This window comes from Hipposideros armiger, unplaced genomic scaffold, assembly GCF_001890085.2.
Source record: "Hipposideros armiger isolate ML-2016 unplaced genomic scaffold, ASM189008v1 scaffold_256, whole genome shotgun sequence".
Classification (NCBI taxonomy): domain Eukaryota; kingdom Metazoa; phylum Chordata; class Mammalia; order Chiroptera; family Hipposideridae; genus Hipposideros; species Hipposideros armiger.
The window spans coordinates 1,459,229-1,478,139 of NW_017731606.1; the positions used below are offsets into that span (position 1 = coordinate 1,459,229).

The 18,911-nt window shown below is 33.7% G+C and overlaps 1 protein-coding gene across 4 annotated transcripts in view; it reads left to right on the forward strand.

Moving 5' to 3' along the window:
* Window positions 1–18,911, forward strand: part of SBF2 (SET binding factor 2) — a 429,728-nt gene that overhangs the window by 201,283 nt on the left and 209,534 nt on the right. For all 4 annotated transcript variants that reach the window (XM_019656204.1, XM_019656206.1, XM_019656207.1 and 1 more), the window contains exons 4-6: window positions 9,099–9,221; window positions 10,541–10,651; window positions 12,326–12,431. In XM_019656204.1, the coding sequence (XP_019511749.1) occupies window positions 9,099–9,221; window positions 10,541–10,651; window positions 12,326–12,431 (340 nt within the window). The remainder of the gene's footprint in view (window positions 1–9,098; window positions 9,222–10,540; window positions 10,652–12,325; window positions 12,432–18,911) is intronic.

Genomic DNA, 18,911 nt, shown 5'->3' on the forward strand with positions numbered 1-18,911 from the left:
CCACTATGTGGCCAACTATGTAGTAAGTGTTTAATAAATAAACACGTACTGATACATTGCTGTTTACTTTTTATAACTTTAAACTATTTGTTATAAAGATAATACAAATGTAAACATTTTAGAAAATTATTTTTCTCTGGAAATGTGTATAGTATTCTTATGTGGTAAATGTCAGCTGTAATCCCATCACCCAAAGACAACTGCTAATCTTTTGGGGTATAATCTTCCAGGCCCTTACTTATTCATATTAAAAATGTAAACATATTTAATAAAAAATATACATACATAAAAACACACACAACTATATAGTACTTTTAAAACTTGTTTTGTTTTTATTAATATAGTCCCTTGTCAGTATATTTATTATTACCTTTAAATTGTTTTTATAGCCATTATTTCTTTTTTTTAAATTGAGATATGATTGACTTTATTTCTAGAGTTTCAGCTTCTTCTTGTCCTGTTTTTTTAATAATGGATAAAACACTGGATAGAAGAGGAATGGAAGTCACATTTATTGAACCTTTTGTAAGCAAGGCGTATTGTCTCCTGGGTCTCTCCATTCCTTTCTCCCATCCCTATCCCTAATCTATTTCTTCTTAGTTTTCCTAATCTCAATAAATGGCATTATTATCCATCTCAATAAATGGCATTTTGTTTGAACACCATCTAGGTGTTCAAACAAAAAACTTAGTTATCCCCTATCCTCCCTTTCATCTTTCACACTCACTAAGTATAGCCATCAACAATTCTACTTCCAAAATAAATCCTGTTATTTACTTTTCTTTGTCTCCCCTCTTACCACTTCACCATAGATCTTGTCTGAATTACCAGACTCTAACCAGTCTTTCTATTTCTACTTTTGCCTCTTTACAAGCTGCTATTCTCCATTCAGCATCATTGTGATCTTTTCAAAACAGAATTGAGATAACCCTCATTGCTTCAAGCCCTTGGACAGATTCCCATGGCATTTAGTACAAAAATCCAAACTCCTTTCCTTGGCCTCAAGGCCCTTCATAATTTAGCCTCTGCTTACCTCTCCAATTTCTTCTGCTATGGTTTTCCCCCTAGCTACTTAGGTTTCATATATTCTAGCTGCTTTTCTGTTTCTTAAAATATATTAAAACTCCTTCCTACCTTAGGCCCTTTTCCTGCCCCTGTTTCTAGAATGTTCTGCCCTCAAACTTTCAAGCAACTAGTTGCTTATTGTCTTTCAGATGTCAGCTCCAGCATCACCTCCACAGAGAGGTCTCCGACCTCCTTGGCTCTATTAGTCCACTCCCCAGTCACTCTCTCTCTCATCTTTTTTTTTTTTTATCTTCACAGGACTTACCACAAACAAATTATTTTGCTCATTTGTTTATCTTTTCATTTGGTCTCTCCTACCAGAATGTATAACAACAGCAGCTCTGTAACCACTGTAGCCTTAGTGCTTGGCACCTAGTAGGCAGCTGGTACATATAAGTGCATAAAACAGTTTATATATCATTATCTTTTATAGTTTATATGCCAACTATGTAACCTCTCTGAATCTGTTTGCTTGTTTATAAAGCAAGAGGGTTGAATTATATGCTTTTCTAAGATCCCTGTTAGCTTTTAACAGAGCAGTTTCTGGACTTAGGCCTTAGTTCTGTAATTTACTACAAGTGTGACACTGGGCAAATGACTTATCCTCTTGCTATGCTATCTCCTTTATAGATAGGGCATGATAATAGTACCTACTTCAGAGGGCTGTTGGAAGGGTTTAGTGACATAATGCACTTATATCTACAAGAATATAGATCTATAGGAAGAATGAATACATGTATTTGTCTCTTTGGCTTGCTGACACATAGTAGGTGCTCAATAAAGGTTTTATTTGCTTTGCTGTATTTCTATTATGGAAATTCTCAAACATATAGAAAATTAAAGTAAGTAATATAATAAACTCCCTTATATTTTACCCAGTTTTAAAAATTATCAGCATTTTGTCAATCTTTTAAAATTTAAGACCCTGATTTTTTTTTTTTTAGGGGGAGGCCTTTTTTTAAGTATAAGTATAGTTTTACAATCTTATAGTAGTTATAATAGTTCCAGATGTGCAATATAGTGATATTTTTGTACCTTTCAGTATGATTAGCCCACTACTTCTAGTAATCATCTGTCACGATATTATTGACTATGTTCCATTTCCTTTTTACCCATTTCCCCCCCACCCCCTCCCGTCTGGTCACCATCCCTTTGGTCTTTGTTTCTGAGTCTGTTTTTGTTTTGTTTGTTTTTAGATTCCGCATATAAGTGAAACCATACAGTATTGTCTTTCTCTGCCTGACTTATTTCACCCTCTAGATCCATCCATGTTGTCACAAAGGGCAAGATTTCATTCTTTTTTATTGCTGCATAATCTTCCATTGCATGTAGTGAATATACCACATCTTCTTTATCCACTCATATATCAGTGGACACTTAGGTTGTTGCTTCCATATCTTGGTTATTGTAAATAATGATGTAGTGAACATAGAGGTGCGTATATCTTTTTGAGTTAATGTTTTCATTTGTTTTTGGATAAATATGCAGAAGTAGAATTGCTGGGTTGTATGGTATATCTATTTTTCGTTTTTTGAGGAATTTCGATACTGTTTTCTATTGCCACACTAGTTTGCAGTGTGGGGAGAGGCATTTTAAAACAAACCCCAGACAACATATTTCACCTGTAAATAGTTTTGTATGCATCTCTAACTGATACAGGCTTTTTATTTATTTATTTATTTATTTATTTATTTATTTATTTATTTATTTGCATTACCAATTGCCATTATCATATTTAACAAATTAATTATAATTTTAAATATTTCTTAATATCATCTAATATATTTTCAGCTTATATATTTTCAGATTTAAAAAAAATTGTCTCAGAAATGTCTTGGTTTATTCAAATCAGAATTTAAACAACATCTACACATTTTATTTGGTTATTTCTTAAGTTTCTTCCATGAACAGTCCCTCTTTTGGGAGTGGTGGAGAAGCTGGGTCATTTGTCCAATGGAATGCCCTACATTCTGGATTTGACTGGTTAATTTCCCATATTATTATTTGACTTGTACCTCTATTCCCCGTGGTTTCCATAAAGTAATAATTAGATCTAGAGGCTTGAGTAGATTCACATTTAATTTTTAAAGCAAGATTCCTTCAAAGATTGTACTGTATTTCCTATGGTATCACATCAAGAGGAACTTAATATCTGGTTGTTCTACTTTGGTAATGTTAAAATTGATGTGTGGGTTTGGGGTAGTATCAGGCCTTTCACTTAATGGTTTTGGTATTTATTGTGACCATTGCCTAAGTACATTATCTCAATAGAAACTGAAAAAAAGATAATTTCCTAGTTCTATTGTTCCTTTTGAATTTATTAATTAAAATTCATCTATAAAATGGAACTTTTATCAACTACAGTTTGATAGAAAAGACAGTAAATTTAGTTATTTCCCCTTTTTAAAAATTTTCAGAATAGATTGGGTACCCTCACAATCTTCAGTAGAGACCAATTAAAAAATTATCATTATGAACTTATGAATTTTTGTGTATTTGATTCATTTTAATCAAAAGTGAATTTTTATTCATATTGATTATTTACTTTTTGATACAATAAGATGAATAGGCTGATTTTGTATATTTTTCTGAGCCAGATTAAAAAGAATGTCATTTCTCCAAGGAGTCCTGGTTTCCTTTACTGGTAAATAGTATTTAATATTTTAATTGCGTAATTGAATTATTAACACTGATATGATGCCTAGTACAGTGTCTGGCATATAGAATATAACATATGTTAGCTGTTATTATTTTCTTTTATATTCTCATATTAATTAGTCTAGCAGGGGTCGGCAAACTGCGGCTCGCGAACCACATGTGGCTCTTTGGGTACATTCCGTCTCAAAAGTTTGCCGACCCCTGGAAGAGCCAATCCTGTCCCTCACAACAATTTAAAAATTATTTGAGAGCCATAAATATATTTTTACATAATCACCATTATGTGAATAATATATCCTTTAAAAATTTTATAAATGAAACGATTATAGTTTTATTTTCATTTTCAATTTTACTTCAGAGCCACAGTTTGCGAGCTGCAGTTTGCCGACCCCTGATGGCTCTTCCATCTCAAAAGTTTGCCGACCCCTGGTCTAGAGCAGTGATTCTCAAAGTGTGATCCTTGGACCAACAGTATCAGTATCACCAGGAAACTTTTCAGAAATGTGAATTCTTAGACCCCGCCTCAGACCTACTAAATCAGATCATTTAGGGGTGAGACCCAGAACTTTATTTTAACAAGCCCTGTGTGATTTTGGTGCACACTAAATTTGAGAACCACTGGTCAAGAGTAGAAGTTCCTAACTCGTCTGCTGAGAATGGGCCACAGGCATGCTGAATATTTTCTTATGGCAGCTGTGTAGCACTATAGATCCCAGCAGCCTTGTCCATTTTCTAATCTTTTCAAAGCTTACATTATTTTATGAAATATGAGAATTAATGAAACTGATATTACCTAGAACAATCTGTTTATGAAATAAGCATTATACTTACCCAGCATTCTAAGGATATAGAACAGATGAACCTATATGTATTTGTTTCACACATTTTGTATCCTAAAATAGCTTGTGACAGCATTTCCCAACATGCATTCCATAGGGCACTAGGCCCTCTAGATGTTCTGTAATAAAGACAGTTCGTTGGTCCAATAAGTTTGAGGAATAGTTTATATTTTATCTCCTTTGCTTGGCATTGTACAAATGAAATCTGCATATCAAAGTGTGAGAAATTCTGCAGTAACAAAACCTTTTAACTTGGCTTAACTTACTGTTTTCAAAATTTTTGATTAGTAGACCCTTTGGCTAAGTAATAACTATTTGCTTCCAGTAAGAAATACTTTGGAAAATGCTGCCTTATGAGTATGTTAAAAAAAATTTGTGGACTTTGTGATACTTAAAAATAGGAAGCTTTCTGGGTGAATATATAGTAGCCCTACAAATGAATTTGTCCTACTTTCGAAATACTGTAGAGCCCCGGGCATATTGAAGAGGAAAGTATCAGGGTTTTTGTTTTGTTTGCTAGAGGTAAATTCAATCCTGAACTAAGACTAGTGGCCTGATTTATCTGAAAGCTTGTTATCCTAAAATGTGTATTTCTCGTGTTGTCATTCTTTTCCAGACCAATGCAAGGGTAAACTAGGTTTCATCATGTGGACATGTCAACATGATTACCAGATTATTTGGCAAGAAATGAAGACGCTTTTCAAAGGGAACTGTAGACTTTACAGAATTTGTTACTACTTAAATGCCCTTATTTTCAGTTTTGCAAAATCTTAAAGGCCTTAAATTGCTGAGGCAACTCTATATAATGGTACACTGTAATAAATAACTTACATTTCAAAAAGAAAATGTAGAACTAAAAGTTTTTTATTTGCATAATTCCTTTTATCCTCCTTTTTAAACTGAGTGTATAAAGAAATTTTGTAGGAAGAGTTTTAGTGTGAAATGTTATTGTTGAAAATGAACTTCACACAGAGATGATACTGAATACAACTAGTCTTTTCGGGGTAGAAGGGACAGGAATCAAGTATCAGGAGTGCAACAAAAATGAGGTTGAAGTTTCAACCTGAGTGATAGGATAAACTTCCTGAAGATTGTGCCTATCTACTGTACGGAGTCATCCCATAAAATCAACAGTCTAGTAATTATTAACATTGTCTCAGGATGTGTTTAAATGGCAATAGCACTTTTAGGGCAGATTGATATGGTGAGTATGAATTTATCCCATATCATTGAAGACAGACTGTGAGCGACATAGAATGTAAACTACATAGAAGTTGGGAATCCCACTAGCTGATGTAGTCCACAGTAATAATAGGTAGGAAAAAAAAATCTATAAATGGGCAAGCTGTGGCTTGTGCTTATGATATGTGTAAGAGATAAGGTGACCTTGCAAGTCACTGTGAGACAATTCAGTATTAAAGGTTAATGTGTATCTTTAAGTGGACCTACTAAAACAAAGGAATAATTTTAGGTTAGAAGAACGCTTGCAAATATTGTTCAGTGAGATAAATGACGTGTCAGTGTTTTATACTATAAAATATTAAATTTCAAAGCATTCTTATAACATCTATTACATTCATAGCTTACGTTTTAATTTCCTGATTATTTTTAAGTTTCTCACATATTTTCAATATGTGACTGTCATTGTAAAACACAAACCAAGTCAGCCAGTATGATTACACAATTATTACATAAAAGATATTCTAGCATCTATGGAGAAGAGGCAGTATTCCCTAACATGATAAATTACTTATAGAAAAATTTGATAAAAAATATCATGTTACTGTCTCTAAGAACAAACCTTTATTTTAACCAACATGAGTTAAATTTTTTTTATTTTTTTTTAATCATAGCAGTACATTTTGCATTGCAAAAAGAAATAGGGGTTTTCTCTTAAGACATTGTATTCTTGTAGGAGAGCTATTGGAATTAAGAATAAAAATACCTTATGATTTATAGCACATTTACAAAGTAAAAGTCAACATCTGTAATAAAAAGTGATGTAAATAAAAGTGAAATTGTTTTTACTTAATACTGATTTACATTATATTGGACCTTTTTTCTTTCTTGTTAATAACTATTCCATTTAATGAAAGTTTAATTAAAGAATAGCTTCAAGAAATGACCAGTGCATGCTATTTTGTGTTTCGGTTAAAGTAGGTTACTTGTCATTTATTTGAAACGGTTATCTACTACTCAAGCTGACTTCTAATGGCACTCTAGGGCATTTATCACAGTCTCATAAAAATGTGGATAGCTTTATCTCTTTCAGGAATTTCAGTCATTCTTTTGTCGTTTCAAATTTATTAGTAATCCATGAAGAATATGATTCATTAAGTGTGGAAATCTTTGGTAAATTTATATTCATCACATTTTTATTATTTCTAAGGATTCCAGAAACCAAGCAACCTAATTTTAGCTTTTGCTTTGTAACAAATGAAAATCTTTCAAGAGCATATGGACCTTATCACACATACAAAAAGGAAATGGATAGTTCCCTTTGGATATGTTCATTTCATAGACATCTAATAACTTGGTTATATTTCACTGTACTAGAAACTATATGGCCTCCAAAGGAGATGGAAAATGCAGTTCTTGGCCTCCATGAGTAGGGGGAAAGAGACTTCCCTTGGTAAAATACCCAGAAAACTATTCCAAGGAAATTCATTCCTACATGTATTCAGTAAATAAATACTAAATATCAACTATGTACCCAGCTCTTGTTTTAGGAAGTGGGACTTTACCAGGGAAGAAATCCTTGATATTTCTTCCCTGGTAAAAGGAAAGAAATCAGACAGATTTCTTTCTGTCTGGGAAAGAACAGACAGAAATCAGACAGGGAAGAAATCAGACAGAAATCCTGGCCTAATGGAGCCCAAAACAAGATAAGTGAAGTGGATAATATGTTGGATGGTAACAAGTGCCATGGAGAAAAATAAAGTAAGGAAAAGGGGATAGGAAGTGTTAGGGCCTTGCAATTCCTAGTAGGATGCCAGTTACAGGCTTTTAACAGAGCAGAAGTCTCTTGAATGAAGACCTAATGGAGATGAGGGAATTAATAATTATGGTATCTGTGGAAAGAGTATTCCGGGTAAAGGAATAACAAGTGCTTAAGACCCTTAGCTGGGAGGAACATGCCCAAGATGTTTAAGGAGCAGCAAGGAAGCATGGTGGGGCCAGAGAAAACTAGAGGAGGCTGAGGGAGGCTGTTAAAACAATCCAGACAAGTGATGGTGGTGGCTCCCAGTATTGTGGTAGCAGTGGAGATGATAAAAAATCAGGATTTGCTGATTTGAAAGAGAGGAGAATCAGGATATTTGATTTGCCAGATGGAAAAAATATTTCCACTGAGACAGGGAATACTACAGGAGGAGTAGAATTTTGGGAGAAAGATTGGAGCTGTGTTGTGGCCATGTTTGAGATACCTGTTAGTCATCTAAGTGGAGATGTCAAGCAGGCAGTTGGATATGGCATTTTGTGGCATTTTGGGGAGAGATTTGGCAGGAGAAATAAATATGAGTAAGCGTGATAGATATGTTGGTAAACTGTGCTAGGAATTAAGAGTAAGAGAAAAATTGGTAAAGGGAAGCCTTCAGGAAAGAAGATAAATTTTAAGCAGGATCCTTGATTAACGGAAAGGAAAGGAAAGAATATTGTAATTAGGGAGACTGTCCTAGGATCTTAGAATATCACCTAAAAATAGATCAGTGCTTTACTACCTTGTTTTGTTTTTTTGTTGTTGTTATTGTTTTTTGCTTAAAACTTTCATAGTGCATCATATGGTATCATGATAGGAACAGTAGGTACACAGGAAATGTTTAACTCATGAACGAGAATAATATTTTTCAAACTTTATTTCATTAACCAGTATTTAGTAATTGAAACTTAATTTATTTTAGATGTTTTTATTGTGCTAAAATATATGACATAAGATTTACCATTTTAACCATTTTTAATTGTACCCAGTGGTATGAAGCATATTCTGAAACTTCGTTTTGGGTATAAAAATATTCTCTTTTCAAAAAAAAATAAATCAACATCTCAACATCGTTGCTTAGGGGCATAAGGAATTTAGAGCTGATTGGGCTTTACTTCTATGAGCATTGAGCTTTATGCAAGCCTTAGAATTCTAAATGATTGTCACTTTTGTTTGAAAGATTGGGACAAACCGAAAAACAAAAGTGAAAAATGAGTGTCATTTTTAGTTTTGGGCTTGCCATTTAAAATAACTTGAATATGTCTTATTTACCTTTGATTACTGGTACCTAACACAGAAACCAAATGTTCAAATAAGGTCTTGGTATATATATCTGGAGCTTTTCAAACATGTGATAAGTATGCCCTGCTTTATCATTTCTTTGCCTGCTTCTCAGATGCCTTTCAAAGTATGCTTTTGTAGTTTATTTTGTAAATTATATTATAAATTATACTTTGTAATTAACTTTGGAGTTTGTAAATTATATGAAACTGATATGTCTATGTTTTGTGAGCGAGAAGCCTAGGAAATTCTGTTGACCACAGTGCCTCTTTTTCTAGGGAACAAAGAAGGAAGAGATTGAAGGTGAAGTGGAGGTGTCTGGTTTAATTCAGCCAGCAGAAGTGTTTGCTCCCAAAAGCCTGGTGTTGGTATCCAGATTAGATTATCCAGAAATTTTTAGGGTAAAGAACTCTTAGTTGTCATTATTGATTTATATTATTATGTAAATCTGTTTTGAGTGAACCATGGTAACAACTTCTTTGTATTTAAAATATCTTTAAATTGATTTAGGAATTTATCAATAAAATAAAATTAATGTGAACAGCAGAAATGTATTCATGGTGGATGAAATTAATACCTGAATAAGTTAATGTGACTATTTAAATTTCTAAGGATGTAGTATCTGTTTTTAAAAGGTCCCATGTTTACTGACTCAAATTTATGTATCTTAAAGAAATTATTGATTCCCGGTAGCAAATTTGAAATCCATTAGTAATATAACTGCTTTGTGTATTTTTACTCACCTGCTTTTGAGGAGTCCAGGTTGAAGTAAATAGGATAGATATTCGTGATTTCAAATAGTTCTAATCAAACCACTGCCAACATAGCTTTAAAATATTGTTTACTTCCAGATATTTTGTTTTTTAGATACTCAGAATTTTCAAATGTAAGAAAAACTTTTAATTTAGTTATAAATATATTTAAGCTTTGAAATAAGATAGCTTATTTTTTCTTATTTCAGTTGCTACCTTCAATAGTAATGTTGACCATGATCCAAAATCACAGGTCTTCTCTGGAAAGTATAAACTATACCTTAAAGTTTCCCAAGGATTTGGGAAATTTATACATAATTTCTGGCAAACTTTTCCATATTGTTGAGATTATATGTATTCTAGAAAAATTAACTTGGTGTCAAGCTCTCAATGACAATGGGGTGGCTCCTAACAAATACTAATTTTTCAGAGTTAACAAAATTTTAACAGACTGACAGATTCAGAAAGATTGCATTTTGTCTCCTTTTTATCACCTACTTTCTTTTAAAGTGTTAATTATATCCTTTCTCTATTTTGTTATCTTTTTGTAAAAATTCACATAAGTTAAATTTTTATGTAGAATAAATATTCTGAATTTATAAGAATCATAAAACAAGGTAAAATTACTAAATGTTTATCTTAAAAACTGGTGTTTTGCAAAGTAAGTTGAAACAAAACAGTAAAGCCCTCCAAATTTGCTAGAGTGGTTATCTTAGCCCAAACACCTGTTTTACAAATTATGGATTTCTGTTTTTAATAAGCTCGTCCCAAAAGTTCATTTAGAGCTTCTGGTTCTGGAAGGAAATTTAATAAACTTAATAACATTTGCTGCTTAAAATTTATTCCATGGTCACTGTAGAATATACTTTACTAGGTTCAAAGAGAAATTTTCCTAGGAGCAGATGTCACAATTTATTTTTAGTACTTACTTTTTCCATGAAATAACTACGTGCATCTTCCCTTTGCAGGCTTGCCTGGGTTTGATCTACACTGTATATGTGGACAGTCTGAATGTCTCTTTAGAAAGCCTCATTGCAAACCTGTGTGCGTGCCTTGTCCCAGCGGCTGGAGGGTCTCAGGTAAATAGACTAAAAAGGGACATGAAGAGGGCCTGTTCCTCATCTCCTCTCCTCCAGTTAATTTAATTTATGAAGAAAAGGGGAAAAAAAAAGAATTCTTTAAATATTTTCGTTTTAAAGAGAATCATAGTTTAGCTAAGAATTGTCCCTATGGTCTGCCTCCTAGAGACCCAAGATTCCATTCTTTTCTTAGGTCATGAGGTTAATTTTAACACAGGGGTCACCTTTCACATAGCATAATTAGAAGTCATATTTTGTGTAACTTGAACTCTAGTTTACATTTTCTTGGAAATCCACTTTTTTAAGTTGAACTTTTAAAATGTGTTCTTTCTATCTAACCCTCTTGCTCTATATAATTATGCCTCATTTTATTAATTTAAATTAACATTTTTTGAGTGAAAAAATATTAGGAGATAACATTAAGAAAACTCTCAAAACAGTTTTTTGTAACCTTGTAACTATTTCTGAATTGATTCATTTATTTATTTGTTTCCCTGGGTAACAGCAATTATTTGTGGCCTTAAAACCATTTTGTATGTTGTGTGTAATCTTTTAATAGAATGGCTTACATTTAAACTTTGAAAGAAAGAAGAGGGCTTATTTTTCCTATCTCAGTTTGCTGCCTTTAGTAATAATAACATTGACCATGGTCCAAAATCACAGATCTTTGGAGAGTATAAACGATACCTTAAAATTTCCCAAGAGTTTTATCATAAATTGAGTCTCAAATGAGGACATTAAGCCCTTTTACCGAAATAAAACTTTCTCAAAGTGGTCCTTTGTTTTTCATCTTTTGTATGTCTTGAGATTTTCATATTTGTCTCTGAAGTAGAAAAATAAGAACCTCAGCTCTATGACTTAATGTTTCTAAGGCACCATACTTTAAAAAAAAAGACTTCCTTCAGTCCTAAAATTGATTAGTTGATCATTTATATTGCTTATTCTTATGTAATATTGGGGAAGAGGATAGTTCTCTAAAAATTACATGCTTATCCTCAGTCTGACAAAGATGTTATTTACAATTAAATTGGCATCCTTTTTCCTCACCCTTTGCCTTTTTAACTGTCTTTTATCTATCCAGGTATCTTTTGTTACTCTTACGTTTTATTCCTTTTTTTTCTTTTCTGCTCTTTCCTCCCTCATTCTCCAACTTCTGCTCCAAGGGCAGAATTTGAAATGTGAGTGGTCACAATTGAACCTAAACTTTAAAGCAGTGGACTTGTTTATGGGTTTTTTATGATAGTATTTTTGTTGACTTTTATTTTATTTGTTTTCTAATTTTTAAAACTTTTATTGTAAAAATTTTTAAGTTACTTATGTGGTTCATATTACATTTATTTTTATGAGTTTAATTGATATAATTCGCACATAAATGCTGACTTTAACATTTTATTATTTTTCAGCTACATATGATTGTTAGTGATTTTTATATTTCATTGTTACTAAAGTTTCAACTTGCAACTACTGAAGTTTCTTTTACCATATTCAGTTGGGCAGAAAGTAACTTAATGTTTTGGGCTACATTAGTGCCCTTTGCATCTGTTATTTTGATCTTAATATGATCTTAATATCATCATCTGCTCTAAATCTGAACTTCAAAGGGATTTTGTTTTTATTCAGAAAATGTCTGAAATCACTTATGTGTTTGTGTGTATGTTTTTCCTCATTCTGCAGAAGCTGTTTTCCTTGGGTGCAGGAGATAGACAGCTGATTCAGACCCCCTTGCATGATAGTCTTCCTGTCACAGGCACTAGTGTGGCTCTCCTGTTCCAGCAGTTGGGTATGTCTCTTCTCCCATTTTCAATGAACTCTTGTGGAAGCTTACAAAAAAAAAAAAAAATTATTTTAAGCTCATATCACCTGATGTGAATCAAGAACATAAAAAGCAAACCATTAAATACCTGATATATAAAACATGTAATCACATAGGTCCTAATCTTAACTAGTATTTTTTTTTTTAATCTTTAACCCAGGTCCCTTTGGCTCTGGAGTTAGTTAGACATTTCGAAATTAGACATATTTTCTTTATGCTTTAAATAAAATATGGATAGATAGTATATTTTGCTTTTCCGTAGATGAATTACTTTTGTAGAAACTTTGTCAGGTGGAACTAAAAATCCCATTCTTTTCATCCCACCATCTGTATCAGGCCTTTATCTCCAATTTTCTAGTAATGGCTAGGATGAAGAAATGGGGGGAGGACACTAGAAAGTGCCCTCTGTACATTTGACAGCTTGTACTTCATTTAAGGAATGATGTAACTTAACACTGAGGGTACCAGAGATTCCTATTTATTTTTGACTGAGTGCTGGGCATATGTATATAAATGTATAGATATTTTGAAGGCCTAGAATGCCGTTATCTTGAGGAGGATTTACTTTTATTTCTTCTATATGGCTAGAGACAGTAGCATTAAGAATAACCATAGTCCATTTCAAGGAACTGAAATGATTTTGAGCTGTACTGCAGTTGTTCAGGGGGCCTGTCAGCTCGCAATTTACCTACTCCTAGGTTTGGTCCTTTATGGCGCCAACTCAAAGCATGAGAGCTTTATAAAGGAACCTCCCTTGGTAAAACCTGAACACATAGTTTGGATGCCTGAGGACCACTAAGAACAAAGGGAATGGAGAGGTGGCTTGCCGTAACCATCACCACTTTGAACAGTTGGGAGAAGGAATTGAAGCTTATTCCTCAGGAAGGAGCTTTGGCCTTCCAGCTTCCCATAGTGCTGCCTGAGTATTGCAAAGATGTGGAGGAATTGGAACTCTCCATTACTACTAAGGGGCATGGGAATGGGACAGCTATCTTAAAACACAGTTTGACTTTTAAAAAGAGTTAAGTAAACCAAATAATCCAGCCATTTCACTCCTAGGCATTTACCTAAGGAAAATGATAGCATTGTCTATAGAAATATTTGTACATGAATATTTATATCCCTCTCTTTATAATAGTAAAAACCTGGGAACAGGCTCATTGCCCATCAATAGTAATGAATAATGGTGATGGTAATGGATAAATAATCTGATCTATTCATACAATAGACTACTATGAAGCAATATAAAGTAAGAAATTATTGATACATGCTGTAGCATATATTAATCTGGAAATAATTATGCTGAATGAAAAAATCCTGACAACCCCCTGCCCCATGCATACTGTATGATTTGGCTTTTAGAAAGTTCTAGAAAATACAGTCTATAATCTATGGTAACAGAAACAGATCACTGGTTGCCTTGAGGGTGGGAAGAAAGATTACAAAGGGATGTGAGAAAAGTTTGGGATGATTGTGTTCATTATCTTAATTGTGATGGTTTCACTGTTATATACGTATGTCAAAATATAATATATCAAATTGTAAAAGTGAATTAAAAGCATTTACGTAAAAACTTGTACATAAATGTTCGTAGCAGATTACTCATAATAGTTAAATATAGAAACAACCCAAATGTCTGTCAACTCATAACTAGATTAACAAATAGTGGCATATCCACACAATGAAGTATTATTCAGCCATAAAAAGAAATGGAGTGTTGATACACGCTATAATATGGATGAATCTTGAAAACAAATGCTAAGTGAAAGAACCAGATACAAAAGGACATGCTGTATGATTCCACTTATATGAAATGTCTAGAGTAGGCAAATCCATAGAGACAGAAGTAGATTAGTGGTTGCCATGAGCTGGGGGGGATGGGGAAATGGAAATTGACTGCTAATGAATATGGGGTTTCTCTTCAGATCATGAAATTGCTTTGGAGTTAAACACTGTTGATGGTTTTACAACCTGTGACTGTGTAAAATCACTAAATTGTACACTTTAAAAGGGTGAATGTCACGGTATGTGAATTTTATCTCAATAAAGAAAAAACTACCATGGCCTTGTCAGAACACCTCACAAGCCCTCTTGAAGAGGCTTACAACTGATCTAAGATGGTACAGGTTGAGTTTCAAAAATGATAATTGCAGTTGGTTGAAACTCAGCAAATATTTTTAAAACCATGAATTCATAATATAATAATATTAAAATATGGTTACCTCAGAATAAGACAGGGAACCAATTTGTTACCTTGAAAATTTATCAAGAAAGGAAATAAATCAAGCATTTATTCTGCCTTGCTTATATGAACTATAGTACAGGGTAACCCAATAGTAGATGAAGGGAATTGTCTCTTTTTAAAAGTATTGTATCAATAAATGAAAAAGAAGTTACAGAAATAGAACACCATAATTTTACAAACTTCAGTGAATGAAGATCTAAGCATCAATAACTGTTATAAGAAGAAAAACAAGCGGATATTGTGTGCCAAGCCTTGCCAAACATTACCTATAGTTTTGCCAGAGGGATTAAACCTGAGTCTGATCACAAAAGTATAGAAGACAGGGGAACATATTGAACTGCAGAGAGAGACTACAGTTGTCAAAACCCAGGCTCTCAGAAACTGTTGTTAACATGTCCCAGGTTCTTTAACAAATAAATTATAAGGAAAGGAAATGAGTGGAGGAGAAACCTCTAAATTAAAAGAGATTGAAAACGCATCCCATTTTTAATAGAGTGAGTTTGGACTTTAGTGTCCAGGAATGTACATTTGGGTGATGAAACTATCTATAGAAAACATCAGGAAAATCATTAGTAGAATAAAGTCAGGATAATGTTTATGTGTGGCAGAGAGGTGATTGTGATTGGGGCTTTAGGGTTGCTGGCAAACTTCTCCTTCTTGACCTAGGTAGTGTTTATAAGATAATTCACTAAACTTTATATTTGATTTGTATGGTTTTCTATATTTGTGTTTATCTTGTGGTAAAAATATTTTTTCAAAACTTGTAAAATTATTTAACTCTCTCTTGCTCTCTCTCCACACACACACACACACACACACACACACACCTTTTTTTTTTTTTAAAGTACAATCAATGCTTGAACAAATTAGAGATTTTATCCTTTTCACATAACAAAAAGTGTAGTTATGGGCTGGCCAAGTGGCTCAGCTCGTTAAGAGCTTGCCCAAAAGTGCAAGCTCTGAGCAACAGGGTCGCCGGTTCGATTCCCACATGGAGCAATGACGCTGCACCCCAAGCTGAGCTGCTGCTGAGCCGCCAACAGGTGGCAAGGTGGCTCAGCTGGTGAGAGCACATGCTCCTAACAACAAGGCTGCCGGTTTGAATGGTGGGCTATGCCCGCCTGCAACTAAAGACTGAACTTGGCACCTTTAGCTGAGCAGTGTGACTAAATTTAGAGCTGAGCTTGCTGCGCCCGCCACAACTAAGATTGAAAGATAACAACTTGGCTGTTTCCCTTCCCCAATCCCCCAACACTGTTTCCCTTTCCCAATTCCCCAATAAAATCTTAAAAAAAAAAAAAAGGTGTAGAGTTAGGCAGCACAGGGCTAATATATTGAATCTCAGATTATCTCTAGGGATCGTATGGAAATTATACGCTATGCTTTTTTCCTATTCATAATATGGAATTTTCCCCTACTAGACTGTGAACTTCAGGAACTGCCTTTATAATAAGAGAATAATAAAAGAATAATTAGAACTTACCATTCTTTGTGTACTGTATATCTGTCAATGTGCTTTGAGCACAGACGGCATCAATGTTAAATAAATGAATGAATGCACTAGTCATGAAGTGAATGGCAGTTATATTTCATTAGTAGATACTCTGTGAATGGATGAAGTGTGCCGAAACACATGATTAGACATTCGAAGATCAGATTTCATTATTTTACTCTCTAGTATTTTGAGCTTAATTATCTTTAGCTTACATATTCAAAATTTATTTTTCAGGGAAAGAATAAGGAAAAGATAAGAAAGATGTCTCTAAAACAGCACTGTATGCAGAGTTGTAGTTTCTAGAGCATGTGGTACTGATAATTCTGTCTAAAAGCATGCCGTTATCACCAGTCATTTTGGTTGCAGTGATGTTGAAAGCCAATATTAGACCATTATCGGAGTTAACTACCGGGGTTGGGGGTCGGGTGGTAGTGGTGGATTTTATAAAGCACAGACAGAAAGCAGATAAGAGTATAAGATTCTTTTGTAGCCTTGACTAGTTTTCCTGTGAAAGGTCTAAAAGTAATGTAATGATAAAATTTCCTTCGGTTCTCCTCTCCAAGGAGTAAGATAATAAATTTGTTTTCCGTAGTTTTAGAGTTCTCTGTGTTTGAATGCAATAATTATGTGGACTTCTGCCATTCACCTCCCTCATTCCCCATAATTTCCTGTTAATTACCCTAATTTCTTACTTGCCATCTTTTTTTTTTTTCGTTCCTTGTTGCAGCTTATGTGATTTATGTTTTAAGTGTGGAAAACTAGTTTTTTTTAGTTTTTTTATGTTAATAAGATTGTATTCACAAAAACTAGTTTTTATAGCCCCTCCGATTTTCAAATCTAATCCATAGCTTTTTAACTCAGGTGTTCTTCCTTGACCCAAATAATTCTGTTAAATTCTCATGACATCTTTTGTCATACCTACTCACCTAGAATTTGGATTTTAACTACAAATTCACTAGTTTTAGAATACTTACTCTCCAGTTTTTATATCTATTTATTAGACATTTTTAAAGTCACAGACTAAAATGATCTTGGGTCTTCAGCTATCATCACTCAGTTTTCATAGTTCAACATTAGCCTTGTATCATCTGTGTTTATATTTTTCCAGCTTTATTGATAAACAATATTATTGAAATATAATATATTTAAGTTTAAGGTTTACAACATGATGATTTAATGCACATATATGTTATGAAATGATTACCACAATAAGGTTAGTAAATCTCCACCCCCTCACATAATTATTATTTGTGTATGTGTGTGTGTGCTAATAACATTTTATATCTACTCTCTTAACGCTTTTTCTTTTTATTTAAACTTTATTGGGGAACAATGTGTTTTTCCCAGGACCCATCAGCTCCAAGTCAAGTTGTCCTTCAGTCTTAGTTGTGGAGGGCGCAGCTCTGCTCCAAGTCTAGTTGCCATTTTCAATCTAGTTGGGGGTACAGCTCACCATCCCATGTGGGAGTCAAACTGGCAACCTTCTTGTTAAGAACACACTCTCTAACCACCTGAGCCATCCAGCTGCCCACTGGCAGCTCAGCAGCAGCTCAGCTCAAGTCGTTGTCTTCTATCTAGTTGCAGAGGGCACAGCTCACTGGCTCATGTGGGAATCAACTGGTAACCCTCTTGCTCAGAGCTTGCGCTCTAACCAACTGAGCCACCTGACCGCCCCAACATTCAAGTGTATATATGATACAGTATTATAGTCACCAGAATTTTATTCATCTTGTACCTGGAATTTATATCCTTTGACCAACATCTCCCCATTTCCCCTACCCTTTAGCATCTGACAACAGCCATTTTGCTCTCTATTTCTATGAATTAAACTCTTTTAGATTCCACATATAAATGAGAACATAAGATATTTGTGTTAGTCTGACTTGTTTTACTTAACATAATGCCTTCAAGTTTTCTCCATGTTGTCACAACAGGCAGGATTTCCATCTTTTTATGGTTGAATAGTATTTCATTGAATTATGTATGCCACATTTTCTTTATACATTCATCCACTAGTGGACACTTAGGTTGTTTCCATGTCTTGGCTGTTGTGAATAATGATGCAACGAATACAGGAGTGTAGATACCTTTTTGAGATAGTGATTTCATTTCCTTTAGCTATATACCCAGACATGAGATTGCTGGATTATATGGTAGTTCTGTTTTTAAATTTTTGAGAAAGCGCGATAACTGCTTTCTATATGGCTGCACCAATTTACATTTCTACCAACAGTGAGCATGGTTCTCTTTTCTCCACTGCCTTGCTAACACTTGTTATCTCTTTTTGGTAATATTCTAACATGGGTAAGATGATATCTCATTGTGGTTTTGATTTGCATTTCCTTGATGCTTAGTGATATTGAGCATCTTTTTGTGTACCTGTAGGCATTTGTATGTCTTTTTTTATGTTTATTGGGGTGACAATGGCTAGTAAAGTTACATAGGTTTCAGATGTACAATTCTATAATACATCATCTATGTATCACATTCATTGTGTGTTCAACACCCAGTGTCAGTTTTCCTTTCATCACCATGTATTTGACTCCTGTGTGTCTTCTTTGGAAAAATGTCTGTTCAAGTCCTTTTCCTGTTTTTAAATCAAATTGTTTGTTTTTTTTGCTACTAAGTTTTATGAGTTCCTTACATATTTTGCATATTAATTCCTTATCAGATACATAGTCTACATATATTTTCTCTTATTTTGTAG